The following is an 18,845-nucleotide window of genomic DNA, read 5'->3' as shown; positions in this document are numbered from 1 at the left end:
TCAAGTCTCACTTTCTCAGACTCTTAAGTTATTCTCTCCCTGGTTGCCTCGGCTTGTTGATGAGATTGTGGCGAGTCCTGCAGGTCAGTGGGGTGAAAGGTGAGCCTGTGATTTGGCCCTAAGATCTGCACACACCGGAGACCACTGGGCTTCCTAAGAAGCTGTCACCCAAATAACCCAAGAACTCAAGTTCTGGAGAACAAACTGTAATACTGCCGTCTTCCTACCTTCTATCAGAAACAACCTGTAGATGACTATTATCCCCAACTTGGTTTAATAGCTGCACACTATAATCTAAATTATTATCCTATAGAGACCCTTAGTAACCTTTGCTGAATTGCTGGCAAACTAGAAAACCAAGAGAGAAGTTTCCTTTTGAAAATCAAATTCTACTTTTCCAAACATCAATGACAGCTGGTAATTGTGAGAATTGAGGAAAAGCAATTCCCAAGCTCAAGGACCTTTTGCCAAATGGCTCTTGAAAATTGGACTTCTGTGCGGCTTAGAGCTGTACTTTTTAAGCACAACTTTTCCACGAAACAAGATGTCCAAAGAGGGCTTTTGCAGTTTGGAGTCGTCTTTTTTTTTTTAAGCCCAGTTCCTGTCATAAAAACTACGTGAAGCATTTCCACATGTGCTTTAGTTGTTAGCAGCTTTGAAAGAATGAGATGAATTAGTTGCCAACTGTGAAAGCTTTTAAAATGCTTACTGGCTCCCCCAAAGTGCTGTGTCTAATTTAGCTCCCAGGTGCCCTGCAGAAAAGCAGGGCTCTTTGCTTCTGTCTGAACAGCAGCATGACATGTATTTTTGCCTCACTCCAGGCAGACATTGCTGAATCAGAAAATTAATGCTTTAGCTGTCCTTTTCTTTTTTGTAATTTAATTTTATTTATTTTTGGCTGCATTGGATCTTCATTGCTGCACGTGGGCTTTCTCTAGTTTCGGGGAGCGGGGCTACTCTTTGAGGAGCACGGGCTTCTCATTGCAGTAGCTTCTCTAGTTGTGGAGCACGGGCTCTAGGTGCGCAGGCTCAGTAGTTGTGGCGCAGGGGCTTAGTTGCTCTGCGGCACGTGGGATCATCCCGGATCAGGGCTCGAACCCATGTCCCCTGCATTGGCAGGCGGATTCTTAACCGCTGCGCCACCAGGGAAGTCCCTAGCTGCCCTTTTCTGAGCCTCAGAAAACAGTGCTCATATGAGGGAGACCCATGGAACTAGGTTGCCATCAGGCCTGACCCCCAGGGTTGGCTTTTGCCAGGGATGCTGGTTCCTTCGTCCACAGCCCAGACTGGCTTCTGGGCCGCCAGGCCCTTCAGTGAGCAAGTCGCCGGCTGGCCTTGGGGAATATAGTGACCACAGCCTGGCCCGGGTGGGACAAGAGTCGGGGTCCAGAGAAGAGGAGGCGAGGCTCAGGTGGCGTAGCACCATGGACCCCATGCCCTGCCGTAAAAGGCCGGTCACTAGATGGCATGGGTGAGATTAAGGCCGCAGTCCACAGCGTCGGAGCTAGTACCTACAGCCACGACCCTAGAGAGGCAGGAGCAGAAACGGTAGCTGGTCTGGCAAGGAGATTCTGGAAAGGCCGGGGGCTGTGCACGCTCTGGGCATCGGAGAGGATTGCCTTCTTCCAGACCTGGGTGAGGAAGGATGGCGCTTTTCGGCAGAAGGTGACAGCAACCTTGCCCTTCCCCACCTTGTGGGACAGTAGGACTTTCATTCTCTTTGAATCCCTGGTTCCTTAGCCACCGTCCCACTTCTCCTGCTGCGAGGGGAGAAGCAAAAGGACTCCTGAGTGCTTGGGATTCTACCAGGGATGCCTATGGCTTGTTTAGGGACCAGCGTGGGAAGCTCAGGCAGCTGTTTTGTTGATTGGGTGTCCCGCCCCCGCTCCCGCAACTTCCAATGGCTTAACGGAGAGAGGTTGGGATAAGCATCAAAAGGTCAGACCGCGCGTGACATCTCCAGGCTGATGGTTAAAAGTCTGCACATAACTCAGTAGTGCTTCCCTGGGTCTAAAGCCGACCCAGAAAACCGTCAGTCCTGAACCGGAATGCCATCTTTCTGGAGATGGGCAATTGTGTGTCTGGAGTCTGGCCTTGAACTGAACAAAGGCCACCTTGAACTCTCTCACTGTTGTACAAGGGCTTCCGCTTTTGATGAAGAACACAGAACAGGCCTAAGCCCAAATCAGAGCGTTTCTGGGGAGAGAACTCCTGGGACAAGTGACAGGCCTCCCTCCTCCAGCAGAGGCAGTGGTCCAGGCAGGCAGAGGACAGCACTTTCGTTTCCGGAGCTGTAAAGGGCATGTGTTGTGAGGCAGCAGGCCCCGCCCCTTGCTCCCCTGGCCGGCTGCCTCAGAAGCCTGCCTTGCCCACTGTGCTCCCGTAAAGCAGGATGCACATCTGAAAGGCTGTCGGCTTCTGCTGATGGAAACAAGGAGGAAAGTATGTGTTTATGCAGGAAGGGAAATGATGATGGGGCTGACGCTACCCCTCCCTGTGAATAGATGGTCCCTCTTTTCTGAGGAGACCCGTGTAACACAAATCTCGTCTTTGCTCTCTCTTCCCATAGGTGTAGGAATGAAGTTGACTGACGTTGGCATAGCAACATTGGCTAAAGGGTGAGTAGAAGAAAAAAATCAAGGGCACATCACTCACCTCTGGGTTTCCAAACACCTACCGGGCAGATGCTGTTAGGCTGATGTGGGCAGAGGAGATTTCTTGTCCTAACTGTGAAAGACAGATGTTCTCGGGATGAATTCAGTTCACTTCTCTCACTTACCTAAAATATTCATGGACTTTGTCCTCCCAGGGAAACACATTTGTTTCCTAACTTTGAAACAAATAAGGACTCTGAACACATTTCAAGATTGATTACTAACAGGTGGCCCATGGTTGGGGGGGTGGGAAATGCCAGCATTATTGGGACTCCTTTTAACTAGGAATATTCTGTTTTTCTATATTTAATATCTTCACTATTAGAAGCTTCTTTTAAAATTCTATTTTTGCAACTGAGTGAACTCAATTTGCATATTTCTAATGTATTTTCCCCATACTTTTCACTCAAAAGTATTTTAGGCGGCTCCCAGACTCCCATGTTGATGATTGATTACAGGGGCAAATGGCTATGGAAGGGCTGTGATTAGTGACTATGGCTGTTGTCAGTGGTATTGATTTCCTAATTTAGCATAGGGAGTTGCTTTGCTCACTGTGGGGTGTGCCCGGAGAGCACTAAGATAACATTTTACTGGGGTATCTCTTGAACAAACTGTCTCTTCTCACTGCTTTGCTGGACCACTAATGAGGAGAGAGCAGGCTATTTGAGGTTCTTTGTGAAAATAAAGCTCCAGGTTGGAACTACCATGCTTTCTCCCACTGCTGCTCTTCCCATGTACTAGGACCATTTGTAAGGAGGAAGAAATGGGTGGGGGGGGCAAGCAAGTGACTTTTAGAAGGGATGGTGTGTGTTTTAAAATGGAGGTTTTAGTATGGAGTTTTCTCAAACTGAAAATAGAACTACCATATGTCTCAGAAATTCCACTGCTGGGTATATATCCAAAAAAATTAAAACCGCTAATTCCAAAAGATACATGCACCCCAATGTTCATAGCAGCATTATTTACAGTTGCCAAGATATGGAAGCAACCTAAGTGTCCATCAACAGATGAATGGGTAAAGAAGATGTGGTATATATATACACGAAGGAATACTACTCAACCATAAAAAAAGATTGAAATTTTGCCATTTGCAGCAACATGGATGGACTTGGCATTATGCTAAGTGAAATAAGTCAGAAAGACATTGTGTATCACTTATACGTGGAATCCAAAAAGTGCAACAAACTAGTGAATATAACAAAAAAGAAGCAGACTCACAGATATAGAGAACAAACTAGTGGTTACCAGTGGGGGGAGAGAAGGGGGAGGGGCAGAATAGGGGTAGGGGATTAAGTGGTACAATCTATTAGGTATAAAATAAGCTACAAGGGCTTCCCTGGTGGCGCAGTGGTTGAGAGTCCGCCTGCCGATGCAGGGGAGACGGGTTCGTGCCCCGGTCTGGGAAGATCCCACATGCCGCGGAGCGGCTGGGCCCGTGAGCCATGGCCGCTGAGCCTGCGTGTCTGGAGCCTGTGCTCCGCAACGGGAGAGGCCACAACAGTGAGAGGCCCGCATACCGCAAAAAAAAAAAAAAGCTACAAGGATATATTGTGCAACATGGGGAATATAGCCAATATTTTATAATAACTATAAATGGAGCATAATCTTTAAAAAGTGTGAATCACTGTATTGTACACCTGTAACATGTAATATTGTACATCAACTATACTTCAATTAAAATAGGCTTTCTTGTGGTTCAGATATGATGAAGCTGACAGATCAGGAGACAATTGCCACTGAAAAGAGTTGTTCACAGTTCCCAAGATGAGGGGGCTTGCCAGGCCATGGGGGGCCACATGGGGAAGCACCAGGGTCAGTCAGGAGGCAGAAGGAGTGAGGGGAAAACATGGATGAGAGCTTTTACTGTGGTTTTGGAGGGAAGGAATAGGTGGGGCTGGGTAAGCAAGCTTGGAATTGACTTGTTTGAAAAGTTCCAGCAGGCTCTGAGGTGTCCGGTTGTCTGGGCTCATCTGGTACCTGCCCTGGGGTGATTAGGGCGGGTGGATAGTGGCCCAGAGTGTGAGACCCCAGTAGAGGAGATGGTGGGAGTAGGCTGCAGATTGGTTAGTTGGCATATGAAAGGCATTCTAGAAGGCCAGTCATTTACTATCTCTAGGAATTGGCTAACCCTGGGAAGGGGAGTCTCTCCAGGGCCAGCAAAGCCCCAGATGTCAAAGTGTCAGAAACACGGACAATAAAATAGCATGGTTAATATAGCTCACTCTCCTACAGCTGGGAACAACTTATTTACTTGAGCTTTCTGGTTATTTCAGACCATTGGCATCAGCAGTGCTTTAATAAGTACACTAATTTTCAATTAGTGTATGGAGGATGGAGAAAAGTAGAGGGATTTGAAAAAAGTGGAAAGGGGACCACTCTCTTTTAACCTACAGATCAATAAGTCTGATTCATGAAGTTCTCACCAACTACGCAAAAGCTTCTAATTTGGTTTTAGAACTAAGATGCAGTTGGCATATTTTCCTTCTCAAAATCTGCTCCGTTCCAACACAAAATTGTATTTTCCTATCTCCACACTCCATCCCCCTTGCTGACCGGAGCCCTGTCATATGGGTCAGGGAATTGGGTCATGGCCTTGGGCTTGTGAAGAGAGCACATCAGGAGGGGAGTATGATGTAGTGAGGAGAACAGGGCTTTTAGAAGAAGACTTGGGTTCAGTTCTTGGTCCTGCCACTTACTTCTGATTCTTCTGGTGGTAGCCTTTCTTCTTGGTGTCATAGGAATTTGGCCCATGTGATGAAAAGGGTGACAGTACAGCCTGATTTGCCCAGGACAGTACTATTTCATGCCTGCCATCCTAGCGTCCTGTCTAGTTACTCATTTGTCCTGGATAAGTTTCCCCATTGAGAAAATATATGGTACCCCTATTTACGAAGGACTTTTCCTGGACCCCAGAAAAAATTCCCAAGTTAAAGCTTTCCTTTACAGGCTCCATATTTGCAGAACATTAAAAATTCAGGCCTCATCCAGACCTGGTTTGAGTGCTGGGTTCTTATCTTACCAGCTCTGTGGACATGAGACCTGACATTCTCAAAGCCACTGATCTACAGAATGGGGACATGGGGTTGTCTTGAAGATTCCCCCAGTTCGGGCTTCCCTGGTGGCGCAGTGGTTGAGAGTCCGCCTGCCGATGCAGGGGACATGGGTTCGTGCCCCGGTCCGGGAAGATCCCACATGCCGCGGAGCGGCTGGGCCCGTGAGCCGTGGCCGCTGAGCCTGCGTGTCCGGAGCCTGTGCTCCGCAACGGGAGAGGCCACAACAGTGAGAGGCCCGCGTACCGCAAAAAAAAAAAAAAAGATTCCCCCAGTTCATCTGCATCCAGTCCCTGAAGCTCAGTACATGCTTCATAAATACCTTCCCCCCAACCCATGCCCCAGCCTGACCCCAGGGTAGGCAAATTCCATACCATTATTTGGAACAACTGTCTACCAAAACAAAGAAGAAACCTGCCCAAGAAGTTTCAGAAACTAAGGCAAGCATAAGAGTGATGATTTAAGATATCTTTTAAAAGCATCTTAACGGCTTCCAGGAACCCAGACCATATTTTTTCTCCTCCTAATTTAAAAAAGAAATCCAATCCCTTTGGTTTTGTTCTCAGCTTTAATGTGACTTATCTGGCCTGGGACAGCTGCCCAGCACCCATTAGAGCTGGTAGCTGGAGGGCAGTGCACACTGTTGTCTATTAAGTGTTACTTACTGCCTCCCTCCCAAGGAGGGGGTGGGAGAGAAGGAAATTCTGAAGTGTCTGAGAAAGATTAGATATTAGGAGTATTAGATCATCTTGTCCATTGTGTTTTTAAAAAACTTTTATTTGAAGTCACATTTTTTTCTTTTTCCTCCAAAAACTGATAAAAGGGGAAGCTTCTTTGACCAGAGGACAAGGGTCGGGGTCTGGGAGATGTCTTCGGAAGCCCCTGGGGGCTGGGTCCATCCCACCTTCTTACTTGCCACGTGAGGAGCAGAGGTGCAGGGAAAGGCGGCAGCCTGCTTATAGGCACAGCCCTACATGGGGTACGGGGCCCCGAGGGACAGGAGGCGGGGTGCCACTGAAGAAACTCGAGTGAAAGTCAAAGCTGCAGAATGGAGACCAGGCAATGGGAGAGACTTGCAAAGGGTTCAAGTGCAAAGGCAGCTTACAGACAGGCAAAGAAGTCCAGGTGGGAAGCAACCTCGAGCAGGGGAAGGAAAGACTGGGGAGCCTGGCAGATGCCACAGGGTTTCCAGACAGCAGGAGAGGAGATTGGTGGTTGAGCACTGAGCCCCTTCTCTTAATTCTTAGCGAGCAGCCTGCGCAGGCGTCCTTCATCCGTGCTGGAGAGGGAGAGTGGCCCGGTCTCCGGAAGCCTAGGGAACAGGTGCCCCCGTCCTAAGAAGCAGCGCTCCATGTAGGCAGCAATACACATGTTCTTTTTTTTAGGTACTTTTTTTTTTTTTTTTTTTTTTTTCTGGTACGCGGGCCTCTCACTGTTGTGGCCTCTCCCGCCGCGGAGCACAGGCTCCGGACGCGCAGGCTCAGCGGCCACGGCTCACGGGCCCAGCCGCTCCGCGGCACGTGGGATCCTCCCGAACCGGGGCACGAACCCGCGTCCCCCGCATCAGCAGGCGGACCCTCAACCACTGCGCCACCAGGGAAGCCCTACACATGTTCTTTTAATCGCATGAAAAAGAACACCAGGTATGGACAGGAGAAACAGTGAGGAGGCAGGTATGACTTACTTTAATAATTATTAACAATGATGATAATAAATTTAAACCAGGAAGAAGAAAATCTCCCAAATTTAGGGTCCACCCTTTTTGGCTGGCAGTGGTCAGGATCTTCTTCAGGAAGAGGAGCCACTTATTTTCATGTAAAGAAAATATTCCCTGTGCCTCAACCTGAACCCTATGTTTGACTGCGGACGCCCCAGTAAATGGGACCTGGCTTGTTCTCTTGTTTAGTGAAGTCATAATACTATTTGAAGGGTAAGCTATTTATAATCTTATAAAAGAAAATAGGGGACCGTCATGACTTATTCATTTTAATGCAACTTTACCTGGTGGTATGAGCCTTAAAACTGAAGCATGGCGTATTGTCCTGTGAGCCAGCGATAAGAATGCTGTATCCCAGGGCTTCCCTGGTGGCGCAGTGGTTGAGAGTCCGCCTGCCGATGCAGGGGACACGGGCTCGTGCCCCGGTCCGGGAGGATCCCACATACCGCGGAGCGGCTGGGCCCGTGAGCCATGGCCGCTGAGCCTGTGCGTCCGGAGCTTGTGCTCTGCAACAGGAGAGGCCACAACAGTGAGAGGCCCGTGTACCGCAAAAAAAAAAAAAAAAAAAGAATGCTGTACCCCAATACCTACAATCCTTCGGCAGTGTTGCGTACCAAAACTTCATGTTACAAAGTGTGGCAAATAGGATCGCTTCAACATCGAATAATACATTTTCTAGGCAGACCCAAGATACTAACGGCACTGTCGAACATATTTCTGATTTGAAATCGCTTGAGCATTTAGAGTTCTCTGAAGGGAGAGGAGGAAAAAATGACTAATTCCATGCCCGAAGACTTGGAAATTTAACCTAATCAAACTAAAATCAGTGTATACCAACACTTGTTGGGGAGCAGAGCTGCACATGTCACAGTGGATCCTGCAAACACACACACCTGTCCCCAGCCAGCAGTTGAGTTTCTGGGGAGATGGTGATATTGCGATTCAGCCACCAGAGGGCACCAGAGCCAACGCTTTTGTCTTCTGTAATCTCTCCCCCGAAAAGCCCACTTCATGTTGGTGAAAAACAAAGAAAAGTACCCTGAGCAGATTTCTTCCCAGTCTGTAAGCATTGAACCAAAAATAGGATCGATATGAATAACCACAGAGGAACCCCTCCCTGTGGCCACCAGGCTGCCAGCCAGCATCGTGGCTCTACCTTTGGAAGAAAGAACAGTCATGCATAGGATACGTGGCATGTGTCAGGCATCCCTGATGTGGAGACCAAATTCAGGAGACCCTGCAGAGACTCACGAATGGCTTGTTCTCGCTGAGCGGCACATGTGAGGTGATAGGGCCCGAATATCAAGGCAGGCGCACAGTGAGGACAACTGCCTCAAGAAAGCAGGCTCTCCTGGCATCAGCGTGATGTCCTATGAGCCATGAAACAGGAAAAATGAACACAGCCTCCCACATTCAGTCAGCTGAGTTCCAGAAAAAGGATCAGCCATCCATGCTAAGAGCAGCCCACCACAGAGCCCTGTGTGCTGTGAGCAGACAGAGCGGCGGCCGCCACCTGGGAGGCTTAACCCAGGCACCATCCCGAGACACCACCCTGCCTGGAAGGGAAGGGCCGAAACATACTTGTGGGTGGAAGGAAATGGGATCTAATATTCAAGAAACACACCCTGAGAATAGGCTCGGGGGTGTGCCCGTGTGCACACGGGGCCATGTGCTGTGTGTGTGTGTGTGTGTGTGTGTGTGTGTGTGGTGACTCTGGGCGACCATTTAATGCAACGCATGAATCTTCCAGGAGGGGAGAAAACAAAGGGATTTGGAACAGAATTTCCTGACATCCTTTCAGTGCTTTGCACAGCAGGCCCGTGTCGCTGTGGATCCCGGATGTTCTAGCTGTCTCACCAACACCAGGCTCTAGGGGACCAGTCTCACAGGCCTAAGGGACCTAATAAAGGCACTTTCACACCCCAAATATCAGCCTTCCCATTCTGCCACTGCTGTCACCTACCCTGGAAGGCAGCGGGCATCTCATTTAAATCCGATCAAGACATTATGTAGCAGAGCTACTTGGCCAGTGGCTGGTTTATTGGCCAGTCTTTGCCGTCAAGGAGATGTGGAGGCCCATGATGGGAACACTTTATTCTCTTCACAATTTTGGCGAGGTTGGCACTACTGGCAATGCTCCTAGTGGGTGTTCAGAGTCTCCTGGGCCCAAGAGTCAGCCAGGACCCAGCCTGTCCACAGAGCGGGAATAGCATGGCAGTCTCTTGGCCTCCTGTCCAAAGTCTCACAAAAGACAGTTCTGTTGAAGTGACTGGAGTTGGAGCCATGGGCTTCCTCCCACTTCCCCGACACTACTCACTATTTACCCCCCTGCCCGGTCCATGCCCAGAACCAGAGGGACACAGCCAGGCCCCTAGTCGTTTGTCTTCCAGATTCAGAGACAAGTCTGAACTGAAAGATCTCGAAAGATTGATGGATTCGAGACCGCCCCCTGCAGGACAGGCTGGTAGACAGCAGGAGGGCGAGCGCCTGAGAGGATAGGGCTGGGTGAAGGCCAGACTTGTCTGGAAAAAAGCTACAGTGGCTTCAGGAAGGTCTACACAAAGTGCAGTGGTGGGGCTCCAGGTTACCGGATTGAAGAGGGAGATGCCACTAGAAAAAGGCATGGGGGGCCTGTGTGTGCGTCTAAAAAGGTCGGAGAGAAGGAACCCGTAGGGGTACAGACTGCGGGGCTGAATAGAGTCCGTTTCAGAGGAGAGGCCCCTGCCTGAGGGTTTCAGGGCTTGTCCAGGGCGGCCTCCACGCCACCCTCCCCGCACCCTGGACGTCGGAGCAGGTGCTCTTCTGACGAGGCTGATGCTCTCGCCTTACCTTCCGGGCCCTGTGGCCCTGAAGGGGCTCCCCATACGCAGGTGGAATGAGGATGGGGCTTTGGGGGTCGGAGCTCTGTGGCCCGGGACAGCAGCTCAGTCTCAGACTGCCTGTTTCATGCAGTCTTGTCCCCCGTATCCCCTCCTTGGCTCTCTTGGGTCCCAGCTTCAGATTCCATTTCGGATATTAAGGCGAGGACCGCATGCTTCCCGCACAGCCACGGGGACGGGCCTCCCGGCCTCAAGAACGGACCCATAGTAGACATCTGGGGCCCCCTCTTCTCCCCGGGGCCCCTCTCTGCTCCCTCGTCCTAGGGCTCACATCACAGAGGCCCCCCTGGATTTGGGGCGCCTTCAGAAGGCGTCAGAGCAGAAGGCTGGCAAGTGTGCAGGGCTGCTGGAATGGCCTTGCTGGCAGAAGCCGAGAACCAGACCGTGGGCGTGCCGCTGCGCTCCGGCTTTCTCCCAGCCTGGGTGGGTGTAGGGAAGGAAGTACCAGGGCTTGTTTCCATGGAGGCACTGTGGCTCCTGCTTAACGGAGGCCTGAGGGCAGGGGCTGTGGCGGCCTCGAGAAGGACAGAGAGGCTGGCAGCCATGCGAAGGGGCCAGGCTTTGTTCTAAGGGACGTGGAGCCTTCTGAGCCGTTGTGTGACCGTGATCTGACTGACACCCGGGGTGGCCGTGGCATGCGCCCCGGACAAGGCGAGAAGCAAAGACGACCACCAGGAGGCCCTGGCGATGGGGAGGCCGGGGTGGGTGGTGCTGGCTGGACCGGGCTTCCCATGGTGTTTGGGGGCTGAGGCCCCCTGTCTAGAGGGGACCTCCAAGGTCAGCTTGGAGACGGGAGCAGAATACAACTTCTCTGGGCGACGGATTTGGTTACGGTACATCGTCCCCCCCAGAAGGCCCAGTGACTCTTACGGTAGCAGCTTGCAAAGTGGTCGTGTGAAAACAAGATGGCTGTTGTCAAATAATCTGGGAGACCTGGCTTGAATAAGTGTAGGAGGTTTCCTCCGTGCAAGACTTCACGGGGTCTTTCAAGAGCCGGTGTGTATTTTGAACCCCAAGGGGGCAAGGAGAGCGATTATATAGCATTTTTCACAGTATTTACAACACAGAATTATTATTTTTTTCAAAGCATCTTATGGGGCTCTTGTTCCTTGGAACGTATTTTGGGAAACACTGAGTACCCACAAGAGAAATGACAGCATGGCTTATGAACCTTCCACAAACGGCCTCTGGCCTCGTCTCTCCTCAGGACGCCTGGTCTGCTCAGAACATCCTCTGAACTTTTGTCCATGCTGTTACCCCTGCCACATAATCCCAGAGCCATTATTCCTCCATGAAACATCCTTAGAACCCACCAGGCAGTGGGGAAAAAATCACATCCCTGGGTTACTGGAGCCCTTTATCACAGCATAATGTAATTATTTGTTTACGCGTCCGTTTCCCCTGCAAGATGCCAGCTTTCTGGAAAAGAGCCACGTACATTATTAATCCTTTTTAATCCTCCTACGATGTCTGCCATACAGCTGGTGCCCAGTGAATGAAGAAATGAATGAACAAACATGAAGAAATGGAGATATGGATGGAATGGCAGGAATTACTAGATGGTTCCAGAGAGGGCAGCTCCCTTAGCGCCCTTTCTTTTCCACACAGGTGACAATCGATTCTACCTGTTCTTAAATTCAGCCCTGGCTTTATTTTGCACGCAGACACGGCACACGCACACCCCCTCCCCAAACCAGGGGGTTTCTTTCAATTCCTCCCCGCCATCCTCAACCTGAATTCCAAGTCCTTCTAGCCGTTCCTCATAAATTAAAATTTTCTTTAGAAAGCATCTCAGACTAAAACCTCTGTTATAAATAGTTTCTGGCTTGCTTCTAAAAGGGTTACCAATGTGTGGGGACTTTCTGTAGGTTTTTCTTGTCTCACCGAGTTTTCTTTAAACGAGTCCTTTATTAAGCCAGACAAGAACCTTGATTTCTTCCACGCAGCCGGAGGTGGGAGTTTTCTGCAGCTTTGCTCCACCCCCTCCCCTCTCTGGGCGTGTTTGGAGGCAGTAAATTGCACAGGGAATCTGTGCTAAGCTGAGGGAGAAGCCGACCATTGCTGTCAAGTGGTGGTTTTCCTGTGAGTCTGAAAGGCCGTGCCATCCATTATCAGCAGGAGAGGAAACAGGACTTGCTTTTTTTTTTTTTTTTTTTTTTTTTTTGCGGTATGCGGGCGTCTCACTGTTGTGGCCTCTCCCGTTGCGGAGCACAGGCTCCGGACGCGCAGGCTCAGCGGCCACGGCTCACGGGCCCAGCCGCTCCGCGGCACGTGGGATCCTCTGGGACCGGGGCACGAACCCGTGTCCCCTGCATCGGCAGGCGGACTCTCAACCACTGCGCCACCAGGGAAGCCCAAGGGGACTCGCTTTTAAGCAAGAAGTCAGCCTAGCACGGTTTCCAACACATTTTGAATAAATCTGTGTAATCCTCAACAAAATATTAGCCAACAGAATCCAACAACACATAAAAAGGACCATTAAAAAAAAAAAAAAGGACCATATACCATGATCAAGTTGGATTCATTCCAGGGTCACAAGGATGGTTCAACATAAACAAATCAATCAGTGTGATACACCACATCAACAAAAGAAAAGACAAAACCCACATGATCGTCTCTATAGATGCAGAAAAAAGTGGGTATAGAGGGAACGTATCTCACCATAATAAAAGCCATTTGTGACAGACCCGCAGCCCACATAATACTAAATGGTGAAAAGCTGAATAAGTCTGTGTGGAGCGAAGGCAGGATGTAAAGATAGCCTCCTGGCTCCTCCTGAAGTGGATTGTGACAGTGATTTTACAAAGTTGTATGACACAAACGTCAAGAAGGAAAGAGATCCGTTTTCCGATTTAAAGAGGTTTCTGAAGTCAAAGAAGGATGCTGTGAGATCATTCACACTTTAGTCTCCTTGCTACTCCAAGGGGGGTCCCTGCATCTGCATGGGTTCAGAGCTTGTTAGAAATGCAGCATCTCAGACCCCACCCCAGACCTACTCACTCCAAGCCAGCACTTTAGCAAGGTCCCTGCGTGATGTGTATGCCCCACGCCCATCCAAGGGGCAAGATATTTACGAAAATACTCTGCTGGATGACGTTCAGTAGAATAAGTTTATTGTTCCGTGCTTGGAGATTGTGAGAGAAGATGGATGATTTAAAGCGATGGGCTAGAAAATTATACTAATTTGAGGATAAGGATACAAAGATTCCGTTAATAAAATTCAATAGAAGTAAGGTTTCTAAAAATGGAAATGTGTGAGAAAGTTCTCAAATACAAGGTTATTTTCTCCCATGGTATTAGATTCCTTGGGCTTCCAAAATGAATGATCACAAAACCGGGTAGCTTAATAGAAATGTATCCTTTCCCAGTTCTGGAGGCTGAAAGTCCAGAGTCAGGCAGCAGAGTCAGTGTCTCCTGGAGGCTCTGAGGGAGAATGTGTCCCCTCCTCTCTCCTACGTTCCAGAGGTCGTTGCCATCCTCAGCGTTCCTTGACTTGTAGATTACGGCTCCCATCTCTGCCTCTGTTGTCACGTGCTATTCTCCCTGTGTGTCTATATCCTCTCCTCTTCTTACACAGACACCAGTAAGATGCCCTTATGGATTAAGGGCCCGCTCTACTCCAGTATGACCTCATCTTAATGACATCTGCAATGACACTATTTCCAAATAAGGCCACATTCTGAGGTTCTGGGAAGGACATGACTTTTGGGGGAGACACTATTCGACCCAATACATTCATCCAACAAGAACAACAATGGCGAGTGTCTGCAATGGGGACCTTGCTGGAGAGATGTCATGATGCTTCAAATTTGTGGTCCCCTCCAATCCTGAGGGTGGCAGATGGCACACGTGGCATGCAAGGTGGACCACAAGCAGGAGAGCCTGGATTTTTCATTTCTTGGGTGTACGAGCACTTGGTGTAGTTGAACTTGTGTCCTTTGGAAAAACTCTGGGTTAACTGATCTAGGAACACAAACGATGTTGCCCTATTTTCTTCCCAGGCAGCAGCAATGGCTGTGAGTTTGAGAGAATAAGAGGTCAAATAGAAGCCCAGCAGCCCTGGCTGAGAAGAGACCAAATTGAGAAAGGAGAAAGATTTTTAATTCTGCAGATGCTAGGTAGCAAAAATAGTCTACACCTGAGATAGCTGGGGAGGGATGTTCCATATTGCCCGGGAGGCCCATTTGAGAGTCCAAAATTAGACAGAGAGAGAAAAGGAAGCTTAGCAGTGTGATCTGGAGATGCCCTGGGCCGAGGTGAGGCAGCTCTGAGGATGGGGCCGGCATGCATTCACTTCTTCCCTTGACCTTTATGGAAAAGCCTCCCTAGACAGGTATTTGGACATAAAGTAGTGCCCTGGGGGAGATCAGTCTGTGCACGGGAAGGCATACCCTGAATTCTGAGAAGTGGGTGTAGTTCTCACAAGGATACAGGGAAGATGCTGGAGAGATTTCTTCTCATGGTGTGAGAGGGGGGAGGCTCCACAGAAATGCACTCGAGCTGGGGCTTGAAGGAAGCCAGGGGCTGAGTCAGGGGCTCCTTGACTGAGCAAAGCTGCCTTCACTCTAGGGCCTTGCCCTATCTGTGTGCGGCCTTCTGTAGTAAAATCGGCCCCAGTCTCTGCTGCCTACTCTGGCTTTCCCGGAGGAGTCTAAAGAAGGTGCTAGATTCCTAGGAAGAGATCTGGGCTCCACCCAGCTGGGCTGCCCAGAAGTCCTGCTCCTTTGTCCCAAACTCAGCCATTCCCATTTCAGAAGGTGGGAACCATTATGTAAGGGACCATTTGTTACGCAGCATTATACACTTGACCGCCAGGCTGGGCTTAAGAAGCAACTAGCAAATTTTCTGGGAGGTTGCAGTGCAACGAGTGATTCTTCTCTGCTGAGACTAGGTGTTGTCTGAACGTCTACAAGCCTCAAGGCAGCTTTAGACAGATGACCTTGACTAGTTTCCAATGTGCTTCTATAGGGAGGCTGCCTTTGATCATCCTAGTTTGAGAAGCTCAGGAATCGTGTGAGACAAGTGGGGCCTCCCTGGCAGGAGGATGGGATTAGGCTTTCCATTCCAATCTGACAATCAGTGGCCTCGCATCCCTCCAGGGCGTGCTCAGACAACAAGGAAATGCAGGCAGGCTATTTCAGCCATTCTCATGACCTCCTACAGAAGAAGATAGAAATGTAAAGATGACATGATTGGCAGTGGCATTTCTTTCTACCCTGCTAGAGTCAACACCTGTCTTGGGCTGACTTTTTCTTCAACGAGGGAGTTTGGCTTTTAAAAACGGAGTCATTTTTCACAAGAAAATGTACTGTGGGCTCCCAGGGAGAGGGGGAAGAGCCGCTTCCCTTCAAGGAGGAGGAAGAGGCAGGCTGGATTTGTAACAAACACGTCAGGATGGAGCTGCTCACTGAGGCTTTGGCTTCAGAGATGAAAGAAATCTTTCAGGCCCTTAACAGCCTAAAACCCAGCTTGGGTTTCCTAGGGAAAAGCGCACAAGTCCCAGTTTATTCAATTCAGGTCTGTTGGCCTTTATGGTTTCTACCAGCAAATGAAGGAGGCCCAATTTCTTGAATCACGTTAGCTACAGATTCAGCGCAACGCCAGCATTGCAGACTTCCTTTTGCCAATTAGCGTTTGGCCCTATTAATCAAATGCAGCAGAACTCACACCCAGCAGGACCAGTTTCCTAGGCAGGCAGGCTGTGTGGTCACATAAGGCCCCACACTCAGATGGGCCTGGGCTTCATTTAATGCATGTTCTGCTCTTGTCATCTTGAGTCTTAATAATTATTGCCCAAGGAACCCATGTTTTTGTTTTGCACTGGGCCCTGAAAATTATGTCGATGGTCTCATATGCCGTCCACACCCCTGCCTATCCTCTTTACCAGGCAAATCCCATATCCTTCAATCTCAGCTTCAGCGTCCCTTCCACAGGAAGCCCCTACCGGCTGCACCAATTATAACCTTGACAACTGTAACACAGCCTGGCCAGCGTTAATTGAACGTCACCCACTGTACGTCGTGCGCTGATCTAGGTGGTTTGTGTGCATTTCCTCATCGTCATCCTCTCAGCAACCCTTCACCAGCTCTCTTGCTGGATTTTGGAGATTTGGGGGCATGGGGACTTGTCCATTCAGGAGGACACTTACCTCCCATGATCGATCGAGATGTGAAAACACAGCCATTGACGATTTGAATATGAAATGTCCCAACCCAAAGGAACAGCCCCTGAGACCACTCCAGGCAGGTCAGCAGGGTCCCTCCAGGAGCCTACCAGAGACAAAGGCCCAGATTCTTCTCCTCCTGAGGAGAGGATGCACTGTCACAGGAGAGAGCCCTTCTGTAGGAGGGAGACGCAGAGGGCTGCACCCTGGTCTCTTCTCTCACACCCACTTGCTTTGCTGTCTTAGGCTGGCCGCACAGCCTCTCAGCCTCTCAGCCTCTCAGCCTAAACTCCTTCAATGATAAGTGGAAGGGTCTAAACTCAACTTCTTCCAGCCCCAAAGTTCTAGATTTCTTTATTCAGAACCTCTGGATGGGATGGGATGGCTTTCAGATCACCAAGAGATCTTCTAATTTTTATGGAGATGGTCCAGCACTAGTCACTATGACTAAAAAAAAAAAAAGCTATAAAATGCTGACATGGCAGAACTGTCAACCCCTAGAACATTTGTCTGATCATAATCTTTGGTCTTTACTTCATGCCAGTTGGTCTTTGCCTTTACTTCAATCCACAGGTTTTGTTTCTTCTATCAGTAGTTATGTCAACCATTTGGCCATTCTTGCCTAAAGTAGGAATAAATATATTTTCACACACCATTAGTTTCCCCGCTGAAACGTTTCTTTGAATATTGGTGAAGGGTCCTGTTTAAAAAAAAAAAAAAAATTGTTTCCCTCCACCCAAACCCACAGGTACAAAGGATTTAAAGGCAACTGTTCCATGACCTTCATTGATCAGTTTAAAGCGCTACACCAGTGTAACAAGTATTGTAAAATGCTGGGGCTGAAGTCGCTTCAAAACAGCCAGAAACAGAAGAAGCCAAGCATTGGGAAAAGCAAAATTCAGCCAAACTGCACAACCGTGAGGAAGACGGCATCTGGGACCCCAGCAGGAAAGAAAACCTAACATCTCCTGTTAACTAACGGTCACCGGCTGGCAGCACACAGCCTTGTGGGTAGAAATTTGAAAACACCCTGGAGGGAACACGTAGCCTGCAGAGAGCTGACGATCCTTATTCCCAGCTGCCTGTGCTCCGAGCTGCTTCCAAAGCCGTCACCTGCTGTCTTCACTGAGATGATTTCGGAGCAGGATTTGTGGGCAGGCTTATGGAGAGACTGAATCCATTGTCAGTCTCAAAGAAGTCCATCTTTGTCTCTACCGTTAGCCTTTGTACCAACCTCACATTATGCGTCTGTTTGTGTATTTGCACGTGGCTGTCTCGTTACGGACTTGGTCCTGAGCAGGGTCTGTCCACAGCCCCAATCTTCCCTACCCCCATTCCTAACCTCAGAATTTCTGGACATCCAGCTACTATATCAACAGAAAACGTGAATTCCGTCATTGGGTCTATCTGTCGCACTAGAGTCGATTATGCTATTGTAGCTGGAGGGGGGCTTCCGAAACGTCAGGCCACTTCCCATCATTACTCACATATCTGGTTAGAATGTTCTGTTTAATTAAATTCATCTTTAGACAAAAAGTGTAAGATGCATGTATTAGCACAGACACTTTTCTTTAGAATTTGTGCCCTATTTCACATTCCTCCAGGATTAGTAATTTCCTGATACGTCTCCCGGAGTACAGAATATTTGCATCTGTGTTTTTCCCCATTCTTATAAGCACTACTTCCAGTGTGATCCACTTCCTACTTTGCTCTCTAAATCCAAGCTCCCTAAACCTAGGGCTGCCCCATGTAGGATTACTCTGGAAGATGCGTACAAATCCTGGCTGGGACACACAAGCTCACAGGCTCCTGGTCCCATCCACCCATTCCAAAGGGGTCTCCTTCCTACCAGTCTGGGTCCTGCCCAGCTGTGGAGCAGAATGGCCACAGCAGTTCACATTGGGCAAGAGGAAACGCTGTAAGGACAGCTCAGCGACTGTTTCACGCACCCCAAAATACAAGAACATCTCAAGCCCCAACAGTGTGTTGTTGTTATTGTCTAAGTAATAGACTATTTTTTAGAGCAGTTTTACGTGTACCAAAAAATGAGTGGCAAGTACAAAGAGTTCCCATATGGCCCCTTACCGCCATTCCATATGTCCCCCTATTATTCGCATCTGACGTTAGTGTGATACATTTCTTATCACTGAGGAGCCAGTATTGACACATTATGATTCATTAAAGTCCACAGTTTACATTTCAGTCCACTCTTTGTGCTCACACTGTCTGGGTTTTGGCACACATACAATGACATGTATCCACCATCACAGCGTCACCCACGGTCGTTTTGCTGCCCTAAAAATCCCCTGTGTTCCACCGATTTCTCCCTCCTTCCCTGGAGACCCAACTCCTGGTAGCCACCGGTTGTTCTACTGCCTCCAT

The 18,845-nt window shown here is 49.2% G+C and overlaps 1 protein-coding gene across 5 annotated transcripts in view; it reads left to right on the top strand.

Moving 5' to 3' along the window:
- ALPK2 (alpha kinase 2) overlaps positions 1 to 18,560 on the top strand; it is an 88,201-nt gene extending 69,641 nt beyond the window's left edge. For all 5 annotated transcript variants that reach the window (XM_082668150.1, XM_082668153.1, XM_082668151.1 and 2 more), the window contains 2 exons: positions 2,570 to 2,618; positions 17,212 to 18,560. In XM_082668150.1, coding sequence (XP_082524276.1) covers positions 2,570 to 2,618; positions 17,212 to 17,425 — 263 coding nt within the window. In that variant the 3' untranslated portion in view covers positions 17,426 to 18,560. The remainder of the gene's footprint in view (positions 1 to 2,569; positions 2,619 to 17,211) is intronic.
- The last annotated feature ends 285 nt before the right edge of the window (positions 18,561 to 18,845 follow it).

The sequence above is a fragment of the Grampus griseus genome (assembly GCF_964374135.1).
Source record: "Grampus griseus genome assembly, chromosome: 12".
NCBI classification, from domain to species: Eukaryota; Metazoa; Chordata; class Mammalia; order Artiodactyla; family Delphinidae; genus Grampus; species Grampus griseus.
Note: the sequence above shows the minus strand (reverse complement) of the source record. Positions and strands in the feature narration are given on the sequence as shown.